The 20,580-nt window shown below is 37.9% G+C and overlaps 1 protein-coding gene and 1 pseudogene across 9 annotated transcripts in view; both read right to left on the bottom strand.

Moving 5' to 3' along the window:
* The window catches only part of CADPS2 (calcium dependent secretion activator 2), a 495,106-nt gene that overhangs the window by 210,762 nt on the left and 263,764 nt on the right, over positions 1–20,580 (bottom strand). For all 9 annotated transcript variants that reach the window (XM_081800170.1, XM_081800179.1, XM_081800171.1 and 6 more), the window contains exon 8: positions 13,087–13,226. In XM_081800170.1, coding sequence (XP_081656296.1) covers positions 13,087–13,226 — 140 coding nt within the window. The remainder of the gene's footprint in view (positions 1–13,086; positions 13,227–20,580) is intronic.
* Positions 1,212–6,970, bottom strand: LOC145716491 (dynein light chain 1, cytoplasmic pseudogene; annotated as a pseudogene).

Below are 20,580 nucleotides of genomic sequence, written 5' to 3'. Positions count from 1 at the left end.
CTTCCAAATGAGGTCAGCTTTGCAGCAATATATGTTGACCAAGTTCTTTCGCTACTATTGTGTTTCACTACTGCGAAGCTTCATCCTGTCTTCTAGTTCTTGTACTCTTCAGGCTCCTAAGTTTCTTCCTGCTTTGGACCCACACTAGGCTCTGACCCCTTTGCAATCTTTACACAAGCTGACAGCAGTCAGAGGTTCTTGGCTTGCTCCCTCCGCTCTACCACTCCCTCCCCTCTGATAGATCCCTGACGATTCCTGTCTCTGATGATCAAGGCACTAGTTTTTCTCTTTGTTCTTCTTTGTCAGTTGTTGGGGAGAATATTTTCATGAAGTTTTTTTTGGGGGGGGGCAATGTAAATGGAGTAAAAGTGTTCATGAAACAGAACTGACAGAATAAATTCTGAAATAAATAGGACTTTCAAATCAGGAGTTACTGGAGGAGAAAAAAGGCGAAAGACTTTTATTGATTCCACAAAGACAGTATAAACAAAGCTCAAATCTAGTTTTCTTTTTTGCCTTTAATAAGTACTGGTTATTTATCATTCTTGCATATGAACACTGTCCTACAGGTCTAACACGTATCACAGAAATGGTCTAAATATAAAATGTTGGCAGGTAATAGATATTAAAAAATCTACTTTTTCCGTCATAGTTAGGCGAAAAGCTATTAAAGGAAGCCTCCCTGTAGAGAATAAGAACTTTGAATTTCAAGTTTTTTGGACAAGAATACATTTTTTTCTTAAGTCTTTAGATTTCTAGTCCTATAGAAGTCTTTGGACTAATAAAACCTACTGTAATTCCTCTGGAGAAATACTTTGAAGCATATTCCAACAAATTTACAGTCGTACCCATTAGATAATGCCGTAATTTGAAGTTTATACCCAATCAATCCAACACTTCTTTTGAATATGAAAGAACTGTGAACATAAATTCTGCATTGTTCTTTCTTTGGAAAAGAAAACATTCACTCTAGTATTTAGCTTCTACTAATCAGTAGGCGGTTTTCTAAACAAACAAGGTATAAAAATAGCAGTAAGAAAAAAAAATAGCAGTAAGACCATGAAAATTTTCCTTTGGAAATTAGATTTGGTGGGGGGTGAGGGGGGGAGCTAGTCAATCGCAAATCACCCAAATTGAGATAACATTCTAGTGGCGAGGCAAGTAATAGCCAGTAAATATAATATCAGGTAATGAGAAGAGCTTAAAGAATGAAGCCCATTAGGAGAGAAAGCTGGAGGTGAGTGGAGAAAGGCACTATTCTGTGGAGGGTGGTGAGGATGGGCCCTTGTGCTCTACAGCACGTAGGATCAGACTACTGACAAGTGTGGGGGCAGAGGTGGGGGAAGAGTTTCTCTCGGTGGCCGCCACTGGGAAGGGGCTGTACCAGGAACCAGCTGAGAACATTCAAGCAGCATCCTCAGAACCGCCATCTCAACGATGCCAACGTCTCCTGGCGACTATTTTCATAAAGCACCAGCATATTTAATGAGAGAAATTATGCAACTACACGAATGTCTTGGATGCTATGGTAACTACAAAATGCAAGGTTTTGAATAAGTATGGAGTCAACTTTTCAATCCCTCCTTAAATGAAGCACGTATAAAACAAATTTAAAACACACAAATTAAAACTTATTTGGTACGTAAAAACTACTGAGATCAACAACTTATTGAAAAGTGGACAGATTTTAATACCGCAACTAGCAAAACCTGACAGACTGCTTGGAGCTAGAGAGGATCCATGCTCATCCAATGATTTAAACAAGAAAATTAAAAGCAAAATTAGCCACTGCACTAAAAACATATAAGACACCACTAGTTATTTAAAATAACAGGCTTTGAAAGCTTTTGCCATTTAAAAAATAAGTTTAGAACTTTTCCCTTTATTTTATAGCCCAGTGCAGTCCTAGCTTACTCTTTTCGCTTGCTATGAAATAATCTCCAGGTGTTTTTTTGTTTTGTTTTTTAGAACTTGAGCTTATCTGAGCACTCTTATGTAATATTTTCCATTTTTCTCCCTTTGGACATAGAGAAGGCAAAATTAAGTTAGCAGCAAAAAATACACACACTACCACCACCTACATCCATAATAGCTGTCAAATAAAAACACACTAAAGCCTAACAATTAAAGCAGAGAGCCCTAATGGGGGACATAATTTTTATACTCTGAAGGAATTAGGATTTGCATGCCATTTCCCCATCTGTCTTTGAGCATTTTCTTCCAAATAAAACCTAACAATGTGTTTAAAACTGGAAGGTTTTATTACAGCTCATGGGACTATAATTTTTTAAAATAACATTTATTCTGATACAGATCGTTACTAGCTGATTAAGCACTTAGCTTATAACAGGCACTGTGCTGCATGCTTTAGGAGTACATCTCATTTCTTGCTCGGGACAATTCACCTTTAGAGTTGAGAAAAGTGAGACTATGAGAAGTTAAGGAACTTGACCAAGTTTGCCTAAAAATGACAGGGCTCAAGTTTAAACCCAGGTCTAACTCCCGAAGCCTGTGTTCTTAACCACTTTGTACCCTGCCTCCTATTTATGGAGATATCCTTAAAGTGAATGATGTGGCTTGAAAATCATTTACCTGTTTCCATCCTATCCCAAGAATATGAACTATTTCTATCTTACTTTCCTTAGGACATCAAATTTTAGGTTTAAAATAAAATTGAGGGGCGCCTGAGTGGCTCAGTCGGTTAAGCGTCTGCCTTTGGCTCAGGTCATGATCCCAGGGTCCTGGGATCGAGTCCCGCATCGGGCTCCCTGCTCTGCAGGAAGCCTGCTTCTCCCTCTCCCACTCGCCCTGCTTGTGTTCCCTCTCTCGCTGTGTCTCTGTCAAATAAATAAAATCTTTAAAAATAAATAAATAAATAAAATAGAAAAATTTCAGAGCTGGAAGAAAACTAAAAAAAATTTTAGTGAGCTCAACATGCTGTTTTAAAAATGAAGAAACGAAGGAGGCATGTGCCTACAGACCCAGGGCACCCTGCAGGCAGACCTGGCTAGAGCCTAGGTCGCCCAGTCTAGGTCCCCTCTACTGCTCGGTAACAGTCCTCATAGGTGCCTGAGAAGGAGCAAGAGAAAGTTGTCAGAGGTGGGGGGTGAGTTGGAAATAGTGCCTTATTTTTTTCCTTATTCATTTAATTGTTAATGGGGTTTCTAACACAGCTAGTTAAATTACACTGCAACAGGCCTACTTGTTTAAACTCCCAGAAAGACTTTATTAGAATTGCATGGAGCGCTCCTGCTCAAAAAGCTTCATTTTCCCTTTTAAGACCACCTTTAATCTTTAGAGCATCCTTTTGGGATAAGGCAGGAAGAAAGAGAGGGGAATAACCTAGAGCCCAGCAAATGTCTCATCAGCTCAACTTATCAACTTATTTCACAGCCATAGGAAGCTTAGAAAAAGAGGTTCTACTACACATTCATCAACATCACCTGAGACCCAAGGCCCAGAACATTCTATAGCAACATTTAACAAAATGAGCACTTAAAGATAGTATTTATCAGATCGATAGTAAGATTTAATCCAAAAGTTTCTCTGCCATCCATTTCCTGACATGCACATCTGAGTGGTATTCTTCCGTGCATGATGGTTGCACGATGGGTGATAAATACTGGAACAGTGTGTAGGCTAGTCTATTATATCCCACAGAAACTAACTTCAAGGACTGAAGGACTGGCCCCCTCTACCCTACTCAAGATCAAGTGATAGGGCATCTTCAACCCTAGATTTGAACAAATCGTAGCTAGTGCCTATGTCTCCAATAGATTTTTTTTCTTAAAGGAATGGATTTTGGGGAGGAAAAATATGGGGCAGAGAGGTATAGAACATAAAATACAAATGTAAGCTGTTTTACTAAGTGTTTTATTGCCACAACAAATTCGTACAGAGAAGGATCTGTACAAAATACAATAAAGTTTCAAAGACTGAGGTGTTCCCTCAGACAAGGCTAAAAATTTCAGTCTCTGGTATCTGGAATTTGGGCTGCAGTACTTGTCCTTGGATGGATCACAGGCCATGCTTTTAACGAGACTGAAATAGCAGAATGGCCAGCTGGCCCAGGTAGAAGCAGAAGAAGTGTTGGTTTCATGGGTCACACAACTACCAAAGTTCCTCCCCCCCATGATGCAGGGCCAGGAGGGGTTGTACTCCTTAGTATGGTCCACAAGCGTCTTCTCTACATCCTATTCCTCCAATGCCCGAGCAGCACACTCCACCCAGCCCTGTTGTATCTCCTCTGACATATTGGCATTTTTGATGATGGCCTTTTGGTCTTTGTTTTGTTTCATATTTTGATTATTTAATGTTTGTTTTTCCTTCTTTTAGTAAGTGTCTCAACTCAAACATATGCTTTCTTTAGGGTTTTATGAATAGCTAAAACACATCATTACTGTGAGCTAGCCAGTGATTCCTGCAAGCATGCTGTACACATTAAGATACTACTTATCCAAATATGAAAAACCCTCAGCAAACATCATACTCAATGGTGAAAAACTGAAAGCTTTTCCTCTAAGATCAGGAACAAGACAAGGATGTGTACGCTCACCACTTTTATTCAACATACTACTGGAAGTCCTAGCCACAGCAGTCAGACAAGAAATAAAAGGCATCCAAATTGGTAAGGAAGAAGTAAAACTATCACTATTTGCAGATGATGTGATACTACATAGAGGAAAACCCTAGAGACTCAACCAAAAAACTACCAGAACCAATAAATGAATTCAGTAAAGTTGCAAGATACAAAATATACAGAAATGTGTTGCATTTCTATATAACAAAGTAGCATAAAGAGAAATCAAGAAAACAATCTCATTTACAATTGCATCAAAAATACCTAAAAATAAACAACCAAGGAGGTTAAACACCGGTAATCTGAAAACTATAAAACAATCATGAAAGAAACTGAAGAGGACACAAACAAATGCAAAGATATTCCATGCTCATGAATTGGAATATTGTTGAAATGTCTATACAAAAAAATCTACAGATTCAGTGCACTCCCTATCAAAATACCAACAGCTTTTTTCATAGAGCTAGAATACTAAAGTTTGTCTGAAACCACAATAACCTGATTTTAAAATGGACCTGAATAGATGTTTTTCCAAAGAAGACATACAGAAAAGACATTTTCTAAAGACATGAAAAGATGCTCAGCCTCACTAATCATCAGGGAAACACAAATCAAAACCACACTGAGATATCACCTCACACCCGTCAGAATGGCTAGTATCAAAAAGAAATAACAAGTGTTGGCGAGGATGTGGAGAAAAAGGAATCCTCATGTACTCTTGGTAGGAATGTAAATTGGTGCAGCCACTGTGGAAAATAGTACTGAGTTTCCTCAAAAATTAAAAATAGAAATGCCACACAACCCAGTAATTTCAGTACTGGGTACTTACCTAAAGAAAATGAAAATATTAATTTGAAAAGATTTACATACTCTATGTTTATTGCAGTATTACTTATAATAGCCAAGAGATGGAAGCGACCCAAGTGTTGGATAAAGAAAATGTGGTATCTATACACAATATTATTCAGCTATAAAGAATGAGATCTTGCCATCTGTAGCAACATGGATGGACCTAGAGGTATTATGCTAAGTGAAATAAATCAGAGAAAGTCCAATACATTTCACTTATATGGGGAATCTAAAAAAAGAAAAAGAAACAAACAGAAAAAACTCAGATTCTAAAATAGAGAGAACAAACTAGTGGCTCCCAGAGGAGAAGTGGAGAAGAGGATGAGTGAAATAAAGAGGATTAAGAGGTACAAACTGCCAGTTATAAAATAAATAAGTCACAGAGATGAAAAGTACAGCATTACATAATATTGTAATTACGTTATATGGGGACAGATGACCACACTTATCATGATGAACACTGAGTACAGAATTCTTAAAGCTATGATGTACACCCGAAACCAATATAATATTGTATGTTAATTATATTGCAATAAAAAAGTACTCTTCCTCTAAATAATTCTATGAAGAAACTGAAGCACAGAGAGGTTTCATAACTTTCCCAGGATCCCATAGCTATTAAGCGGTAGAGCCAGGATGTGAAGGCAGGTGGTCTGGCTCCAGAGCTCATGTTCCTAAGCCATGCTGACCCTTTAAATATTGGATGGACAGGAGCCCTTCAAGACTCACCGTAAGGAATCCTCTCAAATGAATTTTCCTAACAATCAGATTTTTGGTACAACAAATTTACCTATTTTTAATTAGAAGAAATTAACTATTTGATCTTTAGTTTGGTAACTGCATTCTTTCATCATAACAGCAAAATCTGGAAAATAAAGAAAATTTCACCCATAGTTGCATTTTTCTATTTAGTGTATTTCATTTCTCAAGTTATATTTATATGCATCTGTTTTCTGTTGTGTTTTTTTTTTTTTAAGAGAGGGAGGGGGAGGGGCTGAGGGAGAGGGAGAATCTTAAGCAGGCTCCATACCAAGTGTGGAGTCCAACGCAGGGCTTGATCTCACAATTCTGAGATCATGACCTAAGCCGAAATCAGGAGTTGGACACTTAACTGAGCTACCCAGGTGCCTCGACAGCCATCTGTTTTTTACTACTACTATCAGAATAGAAACAATTCTATAACTATAGTGTATTTTTCAAACTAATTTTACATAAAAGCAGCCTGATGTTTCAGTCAGTCTTCATACTTCCTTTTCTTTTCTTGAGAAGATTCAAATAAACCCCAAATGTCTTATCTTCCCAGGTGTCCTCCCTTCTACCAGCTCTATTCACCCTAAACTCTGTACATTCTCTCTTAGTAGGCACACCATGGGATGAGTGGAATATGCTCCTGGAGGGATGAGGAAGGAAATGATAAGTCATAATTATATTTCTGAAGGGCTGAAGGGGCCATTCAAATTCCCTAGTCGGACATCCCCTTCAGCAGTTGATGAAAGCAGGCCAGGACAGGTGTGGTGAGTCACCCACGTTAGTGACAGAACTGGGACCTTATATTTCTGAAGGGCTGAAGGGGCCATTCAAATTCCCTAGTCGGACATCCCCTTTAGCAGTTGATGAAAGTAGGCCAGGACAGGTGTGGTGAGTCACCCACGTTAGTGACAGAACTGGGACCACAAGCACAACTGTCCTGGCTCTTACTACAACTATCACTGCTCAGTCTTCCATCCGCACCACTATTCAGCTACATGAGTCAGAGGAAGGAACTAAAAAATTTTAAATAAAGTCCAAATTTTTCCTGACCTCCCACAATGCTCACTTAACAAGCCCAAAATTTTTGCTTTATAAACTCAGTGTTAATATTTTAAAACTTCTGGATGCATGCAAAAAACCAAAAAGGACTATTCTGTCATTACCTAGTACGAAAATTTTATGGTAAGGCATCAACTGAGATGGAACTGACCTATTATAATCCTGTATGCTGTTTATAAAATTATATAGTATTCCTAAATAGTTTTCACTATAATTTTTTAAACGCCCCAAATTAATTAGGATAACCTATGAATATGGTCTGTCAGTTCTGAAAGAAAATTTTAAAAGACCTCATACTCTACTTTTAATTCTTTGGCCTGATTTCCTTTTAGATGCTCAGAGAGGACACTGAAGGATACTTGAAAGCAAAAGAGTGTAGTTATTCGATGCATGAAAAAGAAGAAAATAACATAGGTTAAAATATTACACCCTGGAAAAAACTCTAGAGAGTAAAAGGGTGTTGAACAGAAAGCCACATTTAAGCTTAAAGGCAAACTAATTTATTACAGGAGAAATCAGAGAAGTTTTACAAAGGGAGTTATAAGTTAAAACATCTAGTTTAGTGATCATTAAAGCCATATTTGAAAATGTTTCTACCATTATTACATAGTCAGTCACTAGTAAATTAAAATGAAACAAAGTTCTTAATGATTTAAGTTAGCATATAGAAAGGGACATGAATATAAGGCATTTGGAAAAACAAAGTTGTCTTTATGGCTTATTCTTTTTTATCATTCTATAACAGTTACATTGATGTTTATAAAGTATCACAGACAGACTTCTCTTCTGGAAGCTGAAAGCTGTGTTTGGGAAAAAATTTATTAAGAACCTAGCAAATACTTTTCTTAGAAGTTTTGGCAAGGCATTAAGAAGTGGTATTTCTATGAAATTAGAATAAGTCAGAATAAGGTAAATTCACATTGGGAAGGCAAATAGACCTACATATAGGTTCAAATGTCAAACCCGGTTATTTTAGACAAGGACATGTAGGAAAATCATTCTAAAAGGTCAACTTAAATTAAGAATCAATTTTTTTCCAGGGAAAAAACAGACCTGTCCTTTCTGTAAGGCCTGGACCCTCTCAGCAAACGCCACCTTGACAAAATTAAGATCTTCCTTCCCTTTGATCATGGACTATCCCCTAAACAAATTGCAGATGATAAACCTTAAAATCATCAACAGTGCAGTTTTATTAGAGTGCATTCATTTCATTTTATGAGCAAATGCCAAGTTTGACAGCATGACACCCGAGCCCCTGAATGCATGGCTGGTCGGCTCTCTGGGAAAGCATGGGACAACAATAATGCAGACAGCTTGGTGCTTACGCTGTTCTTCCTGCTGGAAGCTGAACTATTGTCTCTCCCCTGAAGCAAGAAACAGGCCCAGTGCCTTTTAAACCTGTATGATATAAATTAACAGAGACTTTTATAAATGACAATTACAAAATATTTCAGTACATCTGTTTAATCAACAAATGTTTAAAGAGCCAAGCATGATTCTGCTATAAAGAGAAACAGGAGATTTATGGGACAGTGCTTTGGCTAACACTTTATCTTCCCAGTTCTTAACTGTGACAAAACTATTATACAGTTATACTACTCATGAAGTTTTTATTTATTTTTTCCTATAAAATAATCAGTTGCATGCAGACCTCAGATAGATCCAGATCATCTGCCTTTATGTATTTGTGACAGTTTAATTTTCTTCTTTCTCCTTTACCATTGTTGAATTGTCATAAGAATCATTTGTTTTATTTAGCTCCATTTCATTTTACCTTTCTTTTGACTGAAAAAATAACACCTGATTTAGGAAAATGTTATTTAATAAAAACAGGAATAGTATTCTGGGATTTAAGTTAATACTGTTACTTAGCCACTAGGCTATGCTAAAGGACAGTCCATTTGTTCAAGAACACTTCTGTCTTCCAGCTCCCCAAAAAAGGAGGAAAATAAATTAAAAAACTGGATATGAATTATTTAACCATTCAAAACCTAGCTGGTAATTCATTTAACAGATGTATATGAGTTTATATAATTAGTTTATAGGACATATTCCAAAAGAATAAATGAGCCCTTTTTAAAAAATCAAATCTATGTCATGTGGTAATGTCCAGTTTGGTTTAAAAGAATGAAATCATCTTTATGTTTATTTTATTCAAAATAAGTGTATTTTCATTTATGTGTAGTCACTCCTATTTTTTAAAAAAACTATAATATTTAGTCATGGACTGATTAGTTATCAGAAACATGAGCTTTTTATCAGATATATTTTTCTGCTTATAAAAAGGTTATTTAGGGTGCCTGGGTGGCTCAGTTGGTTAAGCAACTCAGATCATGATTCCGGAGTCCCGGGATCGAGTCCCACATCGGGCTCCCTGCTGGCAGGGAGTCTGCTTCTCCCTCTGACCCTACCCGCTCTGTGCTCTCTCTCTCACTCTCTCTCAAATAAATATAAAATCTTAAAAAAAAAAAAAAGGTTATTTAAAAAAGCAACAGTTGAGAACCAAATGCATTTGTTTTAGATATTTTTCACATTAAAATTATACTCTATTCTCTAACTTGTGTTTAGAACCCTTTGTATTTCAACTTAGGAATGCAACTTATTGCCATTTTTTCCTTAAAACTCTAAGGACCCTACTACTATTTTCATCATCATTATTATATTAATACCTATCCTTGACTGCATACTGTGTGGGGAGGGGGCACTGAGATTCAAACAGGTCTAAGAAACTCACAGTGCAGTTGGGGACACAAAAAATAAAACACTGATAAAATAAATTGAAGGCCCACACAGGTGCTATATATATGTGATGAATATTCATTACATGTTATAATAGTTCATATAAGGGAGGCCCACATTCTTAGAACATCCAACAGGTTTTTATAACTAAAGACCCAGAGGATTTCAAAGTCTAGTTCTCAAAAGTGGTCTGAAGATAAAAATCCATAACCCTCCCAATTTATTGTTTAATCCACTTGACAAGTCTATCTGTAAGAGGGGTTTGCCATATTTTAAAGATAAATTAATCTTTTTTTAACTTGTCTCTTTTTCATTTATTCATTACTCATCTGTTAATTATTCATTATAGGCTGAATTATTGACAGAACACAACCCAGCCCCAAAGCAAAATGCTATTAATCTACTACTCATATCCTATTATCGCTTTGGCATATGACAGAGTACTTGGAAGAAAAAGGTTAGCGGACTTTCTCTTCTTAAATGTAATTAAGTTCAGTAAAATCCATTTATGAGACACTGCAGAAAAAAGATGAATACAATTATGATGTAGGTCAAACCATGTTTGCCCATATACACAGGGGTGATATTTAAAATATTTATGTGTTTCCACAAGCACCAAGGAACCCAAACAGCTGCTTGCGCTAAAGCACCTGTACCTGCCCATGGGGATAAACTGCCAGGACAGCAATGTTGAAAACCTTTAATTCTGGTTGATCATCATCATTATTATGTCCAATATGGACATTAGCTTCTACTGAATCTCTATTATGAAATATGATATTCTTAATTATGCTGCATAACATACCAACTAGCAGGACAGCATCACATGTATTTTCAGTTCTAGAACTCCTTCCTTTTACATACTATAAACTGCAGAGATACCTGAATGTCTAGAATTGCCTATTGGTATCTTTTAGGAATGGCAGATAATAATTCATGTGGCTGGATCTAAAGCATTACTGATCTGAATCCAAGGTGAGTTCCTGGGCTTTCTATATTAAATTGAGAGCCTATTTTGGGATTACAATTTTCTTTAGTGACCCCCTTCACTGGTAGTCTTCGACAGAAGTCAACTCCAGACCCATCCTGGGGTTCCTGACTTAGTCAAGGGCTCAGAGATAAGATATAAACCAGTTCTCCTTCAGTGCAAAGGATTAAAAAAAAAAAAAGGAAAGGAAACCAACCAACCAAAAAAATCAACTCTTGGCAGGGGTTTGGACTGCCCCACCTGCCCTGGAGCATTCTAAAGGAAGAAGTTGCCAAAGAGGAGAGCAGGGCTTTCTTCCCACAGAAGTGAAAGGCTGCAGAGCTTGCCATGTGCCCAACCTCATGTTTAGTGTCTTGGTTCTTGGGACACTTTGAAGGCTCCAGGGGTATTCATCATGGTGATGGCCATTTGTAAATTAAAGACTATGTTGGAAGTATAAAACATAGGTTCCAATTTCTTATGGATGGTGCCCTTCATCAAAAGAGACTGATATAAAAATAGTAGAGAAATAACTGCAGTGCCTGGAATATATGTTCCTTTATGCCTAACTCTAGACTCTACTAGTCTCTAAGCACTTTAGGGTAGTAATATTCTCACTCTCTATGCCAGCTGTACCCAACTTGTCTTCATTGGCTAAAAGTCCTTCCAGAACTCTTTATTGCCCATGGATATGCTATGTCATGTGACTGGGATGCCCTTCCTCCTCACTGCCCACCCAAATTCATACTTCAAGTTTCATCTCAAAAGTCAGGTGTCTTGTGAGATTTTCATGACTGATTGTAGCTAAAATCAGAAGTGTTCTTTCCACCAGTTCCCATTCATCTCTTACAGCACTTACCGTTCACTATTATAATTACTTGTATACAAGGCTGAATCCCTGACTAGCCACTTCCTTTAGGCCTGAGATGGTATCCCATTGAGGTTTGTTCTGGGAGGAACAGAGTAAGCGCTCAATACATGCCTGCTAAATAAATCAATGGTCAGCAGGTAGAGGGAGGAATGAGAAGAACTCTAAATATTAAATCCCAGGAACTCCATCTGCATTATGAGCTGAGTCATGGTTAGCCTTTAGTTTGTGTTACTACATTGAAGATGCCATAATGCGGGCTACATTTTCCTTTCAAAGAGCCCACCCTCTGAGCTGTTCTTCCCATCATTGAGCCTCATTCTGCTTACACATTGCCCATCCAAACCAAGGAAGCAATGTAGTCCTTAGTCCCTGTTAGTCATCCAAAGAATCCTTATCTTACGACTCATCAGTTAACTCCGCCACAGTGCTGGTGATCTGGCTCCAAAGCCAGCAGGTGGCACCTCTCCACACAGGAATGCACGTTCTTAGACTCTTACGTTGGTTGCTAATCTCAGACAGAGCCACTTGAGCAACTGCTTCTCTCCACTGTGAAAAAAAGGTTGCATTCCTTCCTAATAACTAACAGCCCTGTGCTGGGATTTGACTGTAGCGAGTCCTATAGGGTTCATCTTGGAAAGACCCAGGTTTTTAAAAAACTCATTTTATTGTATTCCAGAGTTCAGACCTGTTACCTCACCAACTACAAGGACAAAAGAACCCTGGCTGAGATGAGGGCTGACCCCGGCCCACGGAAGTCCCCAGGAAACAGGCTTACCCACCAGCGTCGGTTCGTCCAGGAGCGGTGCCATTTTCCACTCACACATTGGATGAACACTCACATCCCTCCCTGACAAAACTTTCACACAGCCTCCTGGAGTTATATCTGAATGACATTTTAGCTTTAATATATTTTATGTAAGTTTATTTCTGGGAGACCTGAATGCTATGCTAGTTTCAACCATCATTATATTTTGGAAAGTATCTCTTAGAGGTTATCTCCATCTATCACTACTCTTCATCAATATAAATGATGTAGAATACCACTGCAATCGATTACCAATATGATGTTAGCATGGAAGCAGTTATCTTAACTAAATACCCATGTATTTAGATATAAAGGTGTCTAGCAGTTTAAAAAATTAAGCTATTCCATAAATGTCATTTTGGGGGAAATTCCATGATATACTGGCTCTGTCAGTAAACTGACAAAAACGATACATTGAAATTAAATCCAGTAATTCAGGAGAAAAAGATCTTCAAGTACACACTCACCCACTATGTTTCATATGTGGTGGTTTATCCATTCGCACTGCTAATTTGATTTTTAAGTCAGAGTCCTGGCTATTTTTTGGAACTATCATTCGGTGCAACTCAGCTGACTTGGAGCTATTAGAAGTTGGGTATAATATCACCTGTGAAAGACAAAAAAGAAAGAAAACATTTAAGTGCACAATACAGTGTCTAATGATTGGAACGGAAATCTTTTCTCTGTTTTCCTGTTTAAAAAGAAGGTATCATGCCCAAATGTGTCTAAACCATTTGACTCCCACCACAACAGATGGGTTTTCAATACAGACTCATTTATCTTTTTGACAAATATGTGTTTTCATATTATCACATAACGAGTTTTCTTCCTATGTCACTTCATAATGAGGTTAAGAGCACAAAGGCTACAGTTGAATTGACAGTTGAGAAATACTTGTTAGACACCTATAATTTCAAGACTATTCTAAACTCCTTAGGACAGGGCGCCTGGGTGGCTCAGTTGGTTAAGCGACTGCCTTCGGCTCAGGTCATGATCCTGGAGTCCCGGGATCGAGTCCCGCATCAGGCTCCCTGCTCGGCAGGGAGCCTGCTTCTCCCTCTGGCCCTCCCCCCTCTCATGTGCTCTCTGTCTCTCTCATTCTCTCTGTCTCAAATAAATAAATAAAATCTTTAAAAAAAATAATAAAATAAAAAAATAAACTCCTTAGGACAAAAGTTCAGAAAGAAGTATTTTTTGAAATTACCGATAGCATGCTTAAAAAAGTAAAACCAATTATTTTAGGCAGCAAAAATATAACTCATATTTTAATATTTTCATTGTAAAATAGTATTAAAGGAAATCAACTCAATTAGAGATGGAAAAGACTGATATCACAGCACATTTTCTGCCTTAGATCAATACCAAAGGATTTTTTCCCTGATAACATGTTTTAGAAACTATGAAGATATTATGACTGAAACAAAATAATTTTTAACAAAACCTCCAAAACACCAAGTGATTATTTCAGAACTCTACAGCTTCACAAAGCCAACACAGAAGAAAAGCTTACTCTTCATATACAAGCCTACCTCATCTTAGTGCATTTCACTTTCTTGTTCTTCACAGATACTGCATTTTACAAACTGAAAGTCTGTGGCAACCCTGCGTTGAGCAGGCCTACTTGGTGCCGTTTTACCAACAGCACCTGCTCACCTCACATCTTGTCACATTTTGGTAATTCTCAAAATGTTTCAAATTTTTACATTATTATATTTGCTATGGTGTCTGTGGTCAGTGAACAACTGTAATGTTTTGGGGCATCACAAACCATGCTCATGTAGGACTGCAAACTTAAATTTGTGTTTATAAATGTGTGTTTTCTGACTGCTCTACTAATTGATTATTACGCTGTCTCTCTCCCTCTCCTTGGGTCTCCCTATTCCCTGAGACACAATAATATTGAAATTAAGATACTAACCTTACAATAGCCTCTGAGTGTTCAAGTGCAAGAAGGAGTCACGTGTCTCACTTTAAATCAAAAACTAGAAATCACTAAGCTTAGTGAGGAAGGCATGTCAAAAGCCAAGATAGGCTGAAGGCTAGGTCTCCTGGGCCACATTGTCATTGTAAAGGGAAAGTTCTTGAAGGAAATTAAAAGTGTACTCTAGTGCATGCACAAGGGATAAAAAGCAAAACAACCTTATTGCTAATATAGAGAAAGTTTTAGCGGTTGTGAGAGAAGATCAAATAAGCTACAACATTCCCTAGAGCCAAGGCTTAATCCAGAGCAAGACCCTAACTCTCTTCAATTCTATGAAGGCTGAGAGAGGTAAGGAAGCTGCAGAAGGAAAGTCTGAAACTAGCAGAGGTTGGTTCATGAGGTTAAAGGAAAGAAGCCGTCTCCATAACATAGAATTACAAGGTGAAGCAGTTAGTGCTGATGTTGAAGCCACAGCAAGTTATCTGAAGATCTAACTAATAAAAGCGGCAACACTAAACAACATATTTTCAATGTACATGAAACAGTCTTCTATTGGAAGAAGTCATCTTAGACCTTCATAGCTAGAGAGGAGAAGTCAATTACTGGCTTCAAAGCATCAAAGGGACAGGCAGACTCTTATTAGGGGCTAATGTAACTGGTGACGTTAAATTGAAGCTAAGGCTCATTTACCTACCATTCCAAAAATCCTAGGGCCCTTAAGAATGATACCAAATCTGCTCTGCTTGAGCTCTATAAATGGAATAAGAAAGTCTTGATAACAGCGCATCTGTTTACAACATGGTTTACTGGCTATTTTAAGTCCACTGTTGAGACCTACTGCTCTGAAGAAAAAAAAAAGATTCCTTTCAAAATATTACAATGCACCTGGTCACCCAAGAGCTCTGATGGAGATGGACAATGAGATTAATGTTCTTTCCATGCTTGCTAACATAACATCCATCCTGCAGCCCATGGATCAAGGAGTGATTTTCACTTTGAAGTCCTATGTAAGAAACACATTCCATAAGGCTAAAGCTGCCATATATAACGATTTCTCTGATGGATCTAGGCAAGGTAAATAGAAAACCTTCCAAAAAGGATTCACCATTCTAGATGCCATTAAGAACATTTATGATTCATGGGAAGAAGTCAAAATATCAACAGTAGCAGGAGTTTGAAAGAAGTGGATTCCAGTTCTCCTGGATGATTTTGGGAGGTTTCAAAACTTCAGGGGAGGAAGTAACTGCAGATGTGGTGGAAACAGCAAGAGAACCAGAAGTAGAACCTGAAGATATGACTGAACAACTATTCCCTGAGTTACAACAATATTGAAATTCAGCCAACTAGTTACCCTGAAATGGCCTGTAAGCATTTACGTGACCGGCAGAGTCACTCAGTACAGGGCTGCAGTCTCCTGGTAACCTTTAGCAGGTAAGGAGGTACTTCTTGTGGACGAGTAAAGGAAGTGGTTTGAGATGGAATCTACTCCTGATGAAGATGCTGTGAAGACTGTTGAATTGACAACAAAGGATTTAGAATATTACACAGACTTAGTTGGTAATGCAGTGGCAGGGTTTGAGAGGACTGATTCTAATTCTGAAGGAAGTTCTACCGTTTGTAAAATGCTAGCAAACAGCATCGCATACTCGAGAAATCGTTCGTGAAAGGAAGAGTCCATCAATAATGGCCAACTTCATGTGGTCTTAATTTAAGAAGTTACCATGGCCACCCTAACCTTCAGGAACCCCCACCCTGATCAGTCAGTGATCATCGACATCAAGGCAGGATCCTCCACCAGCAAAACGATTATGATTTCCTGAAAGCTCAGATGATGGTTAGTGTTTTTAGTAATAAGTATTTTTTAATTAAGGTATTTACTTTTTAAAGACAATGTTATTGCACACATAAGAGATTACAGTATAGTGTAAACATAACTTTTATATGCACTGACAAACCAAAAAACTCATTTGACTCACTTTATCAGGATATCCATTTTATTGCAGAACTCTGGAACTAAACTCACAGTATCTCTGAGGAATGCCTGTACATAAAATGATATATTTTCCCCACTTTAGTCAGTCATAACATTATTTAGACATGGCCTATATCCAAGCCTTGATATTTTTAAATGGGAGGACTATATTCTGAAGGATAAAGATATGAAATGCAGTGTGTATTTTAAGCCACTCTTATTTTATACCAATGTGAAAAGTAAACCAACCTGAAATTTCTATGTAAATGGAAGAATTATAAACATGCTCAGGTATGCTAAAATGTTCTTACAACAAAACACGGCAACTGAATTTGGCATGCTCTGCCAAAAAACAAAAGTCTTCATTTCCATGTATAAGTGGAACTATTCACAGAGAAATTTTCAAGCAAAGCTCTTTTTCTCTCTAGGAAAGGCAAGTCATAAGAGCTACTTAAACTATTCTCAACTTCCAAGTTGTTAAATGCAACTACTATTTTGAGACTTCTCTCAAGCCTATCCTAAAAGCCACAGCTGAGTTGAATCCAGCATATCTACACACTTAAGCATGTAAAGGCACATCCCGTAACAGATAAAATGGCATTTGTGATATTTTAAAAAATGATATTATAGAAGTAATCCATTCTGACTGCTAAAAATATCCAATGGAATATTTTACAGATTCTTTCTTAAATGAGAGTTAAAAAAAAAAAAAAGTGATAATTTTTGGCTCAAACCAGTAGACAAAACAACGTTATTATCAACTTAGGGGAAGACTCCAAAAAAGCAGCAAAGACTAAGAGCTGTATATCTACCCTCTGAAGCTATAGCTGCCATTTCCCTAGCAATTCTGGAAAGCTTTTTCTCGTTCTTCCCACCACATCCTTTTATCCCCCAAATATATTTTGGCATGAGCTACCTAAAGACTTTATTCCTTTTTAATTCTTCCTTTTTTGTTTACACAAAAATTGGTATTGTTCCAAACTCCAAAAGTCTCATATAGGACAAGAATATTTAAATGAAGACTTTTGACCATTTTCTCATTCTCTAAATGCTGATGACAGTTACTAAATAAGGTCCCAAAACAACTAATTGCATCCGATCCACAAATTAAGGATAATCTCACTATTGAATACCATCATTTCTGCCACATTTTAGTTTCCTAATGTGTACTTTTAAGTGAAGTCAGTGGAAGGATTTACTGCTTATCTCTGTTCAATTAAACATTTGAGGGCCCATTATGTAGGGACACTCAAAGGTGAAAGAATACGGATGGCTCAGATCCCTCAGGGAGTCCATAGTTTCTTCTTATCGGAGCTAAGGGCTCAGATACTATCTGATGATCTTACTTCCTCTTACTGCACTTCTAACCCTAAGATGTGCCAAAGTTTGCTGATTTTGTCAGTCTCTGGGTTTACTCACTGTCATTTCTTTGGTGGCTCTGTTCTATCACATGTGAAGCTAATACCTTGTGTTACATTTCTTCCTTTTGAAAGACCTAGAATTGTCTGTTTCTCGGGACAAACATTGACACATGTAACAAATGGAGGTCCATACATATGAAATACATTGTTTGTAAAAGAACTGTACTGATAGATAAACCCTGAACTTAGTCTTAACAATGACTGCAAGGCAGTTTCCAGGTCCCCAAACTGCACATGCATGAAGTGGTCATGGTCCTCTACATGATGTTGCCACAGATGTTAACAGACAGGCAGCGGCTCCCCATGTGTAGAGCCCAAAGGGCCAGGAGCAATAAAGGACAAGTTCTTTTTCAGATGCAGAACAAGGGTCTAATCAAGAGATCCTCAACACTGCCAGGACAGGATTTCAGTGCTGTCCCTGGACAACTATTGCTATGGATTTTCCACTGTAACCTTTTTTTTTTTTTTTTTTTCCTTTCCCCAAATGGGCTACTTGGCTGGCAGCTCTCCTGCACCTGTTCCACTGCCGTAGACTGGACTGGTGCTAGAGCAGGGTGGGGAGGGGAGGTGGACAGTAGGTGGGTAACATGAACTTCAGTTCACAGGTCACCAGAGCCACAGCTGGGCCTGATGGAGATGCTGGATTCTGGCCTGGCTGAGACTTTGAGTTGATTCCCTGGAGTTGAAGTGAATGTGTTCTCCGTGTAGGAGGAAGGAGAACACAACTATTCTCATCTTTGGCTACAGGGGGCTAACTACTGCCGGTCATCTGTTTACTAGGATTCGTGCTTTCCCTAGCACAGAACTTGCTAGAAGCAGCTAGTCAGCCAGAGATTGTATTTTCTAGCTCCTCTTGTATCTAAGTAGGGACATATGAAAGTTCTAGCTAATGGAATATGCAGAGAAGTGGTAAGTGTCACTTTGGGGAAAAATGATCAAGATACAGGTATACCTTCTTCATCCCTTTTTACTCATCTGCTAGCCACATGCAGAGAACTCCAATGCTCTAGGAAATGAGAGCCATAAAATAAAATGGAAGAAACTACAGCCCTGAATCACCGCATGGAGGAAACGTACCCCACCTATCAGGAACGCCCATCGCAAACTGTTACACAGGTGTTACTGTTTTGAACTCGTGAAATGTTTGTTGCAGCATTTAGTAGGACCCTAAGTAGACATTAACAGAGTTTGGCATCCAGGCTCTTTCACAGGAAAGTGCTTACAGATTTTAAGATAAGCAGTTCTACTTGAATAGGACTTGGCATAGTAATTAAAATATTTAACAGATATAAAAATTTACTAAGGATTCTGCTATATTCCAGGTTTACATCTAAATTAAATTATAGCTCTGTACAAAATAGTTACCTTCTTCTATTATTTAGCAAAGTTGCCTATTCTTTGCTATTCACTTCTCTGAACCTTTCTATACACATTTCTGCTTCTAGCTTATTTTTGTCACCAACACTTTAAATGTCTTGTCACTCAGCATGACACATGTTATGATTCCTTATCTTAAATATAAAACCAACCTATCGTCTTCATAATAAAATGTCAACATTACTTGCTATCTTTGCAGAGGTGTAATGAAAAACACAAATTTTTTTAGGTTTTAAAATTCTGTCAAATTTAATATACAGAAAGAAACCCTTAAGAATGAAGTGTAAATATACATACATACATAATGTTTAGAATAATATGAGGTTCGTGGGATCTTAACATATATTTGTACAAGCTGACACCTCTACGCTGTTTTCCTCCTATTAAAATATATTAAAGCCAAGCCCTGTACATTTGTGCACATTTCGCATGATTTTAACTTTGTGACCTATCCATTTAAGGCCTTCTAAATTTCTAAACAATTTCAACAAAGATCTGAAAAATGTAAAAACTAAGGGGAAAAAATCTAGAACTAAAGGGAGCTAGATAGGCCCTGGGGCTAGGTAAGCAATTCATTGCCCTTTTCTATAAATAACTGTTAGCCTAGAGGAAGAAAAAAGAGTATGTGACCACAATAATGGCATTTTAGTCTTACATTAAAATAGAGATACATACTTGATACAATTCTAGCTCAAAGATGGGTGCAACCAGCAATTCTGGAAGGAATCAGGACAGAATGCATAGGGAAATTACTTCCACTTGGGAGTCTCAAAGAACCCGTAAGAATTACAAGGCAAGACATGGGGAAGAAACTGAGACAAAGACACGAGGCTGTTGGAATTGAGCCACCCTAAGAGCGGCCCTCTAGAAAAAGACACACAATCCTATGCTAATATTCTTACTACTATCTTTGGTTCTCAAGCCCTTCCCCAAGCTTAACTGGTCAGCTCCTTTGTTCCCTGAACCTATCCCCAGGCACCTTCCATTGCTTGCCCCCCCAAAGGACTTCAACCAATACAAATGCTCATTAGATCTTCTGCCATGTCAATTCTCTATCTCATCAACAGGTAAGGGGAACACGAACAGACACATGAAAAGATGCTAACATCACTCTTCATCAGGCAAATAGAAATCACAATGAGATATCACCTCACACCTGTCAGAAGGACTAGGCTCAAAAATATACAAAATACATGTCGGTAAGGATGCGGAGAAACGGGAAGCTTCTTGCACTGTGAATGTAAGTAGGTGCAACCACTGAAAAGAGGAC

Source organism: Leptonychotes weddellii, chromosome 12 (genome assembly GCF_054177405.1).
Source record: "Leptonychotes weddellii isolate Sample4059 chromosome 12, ASM5417740v2, whole genome shotgun sequence".
Classification (NCBI taxonomy): Eukaryota; Metazoa; Chordata; class Mammalia; order Carnivora; family Phocidae; genus Leptonychotes; species Leptonychotes weddellii.
Note: the sequence above shows the minus strand (reverse complement) of the source record. Positions and strands in the feature narration are given on the sequence as shown.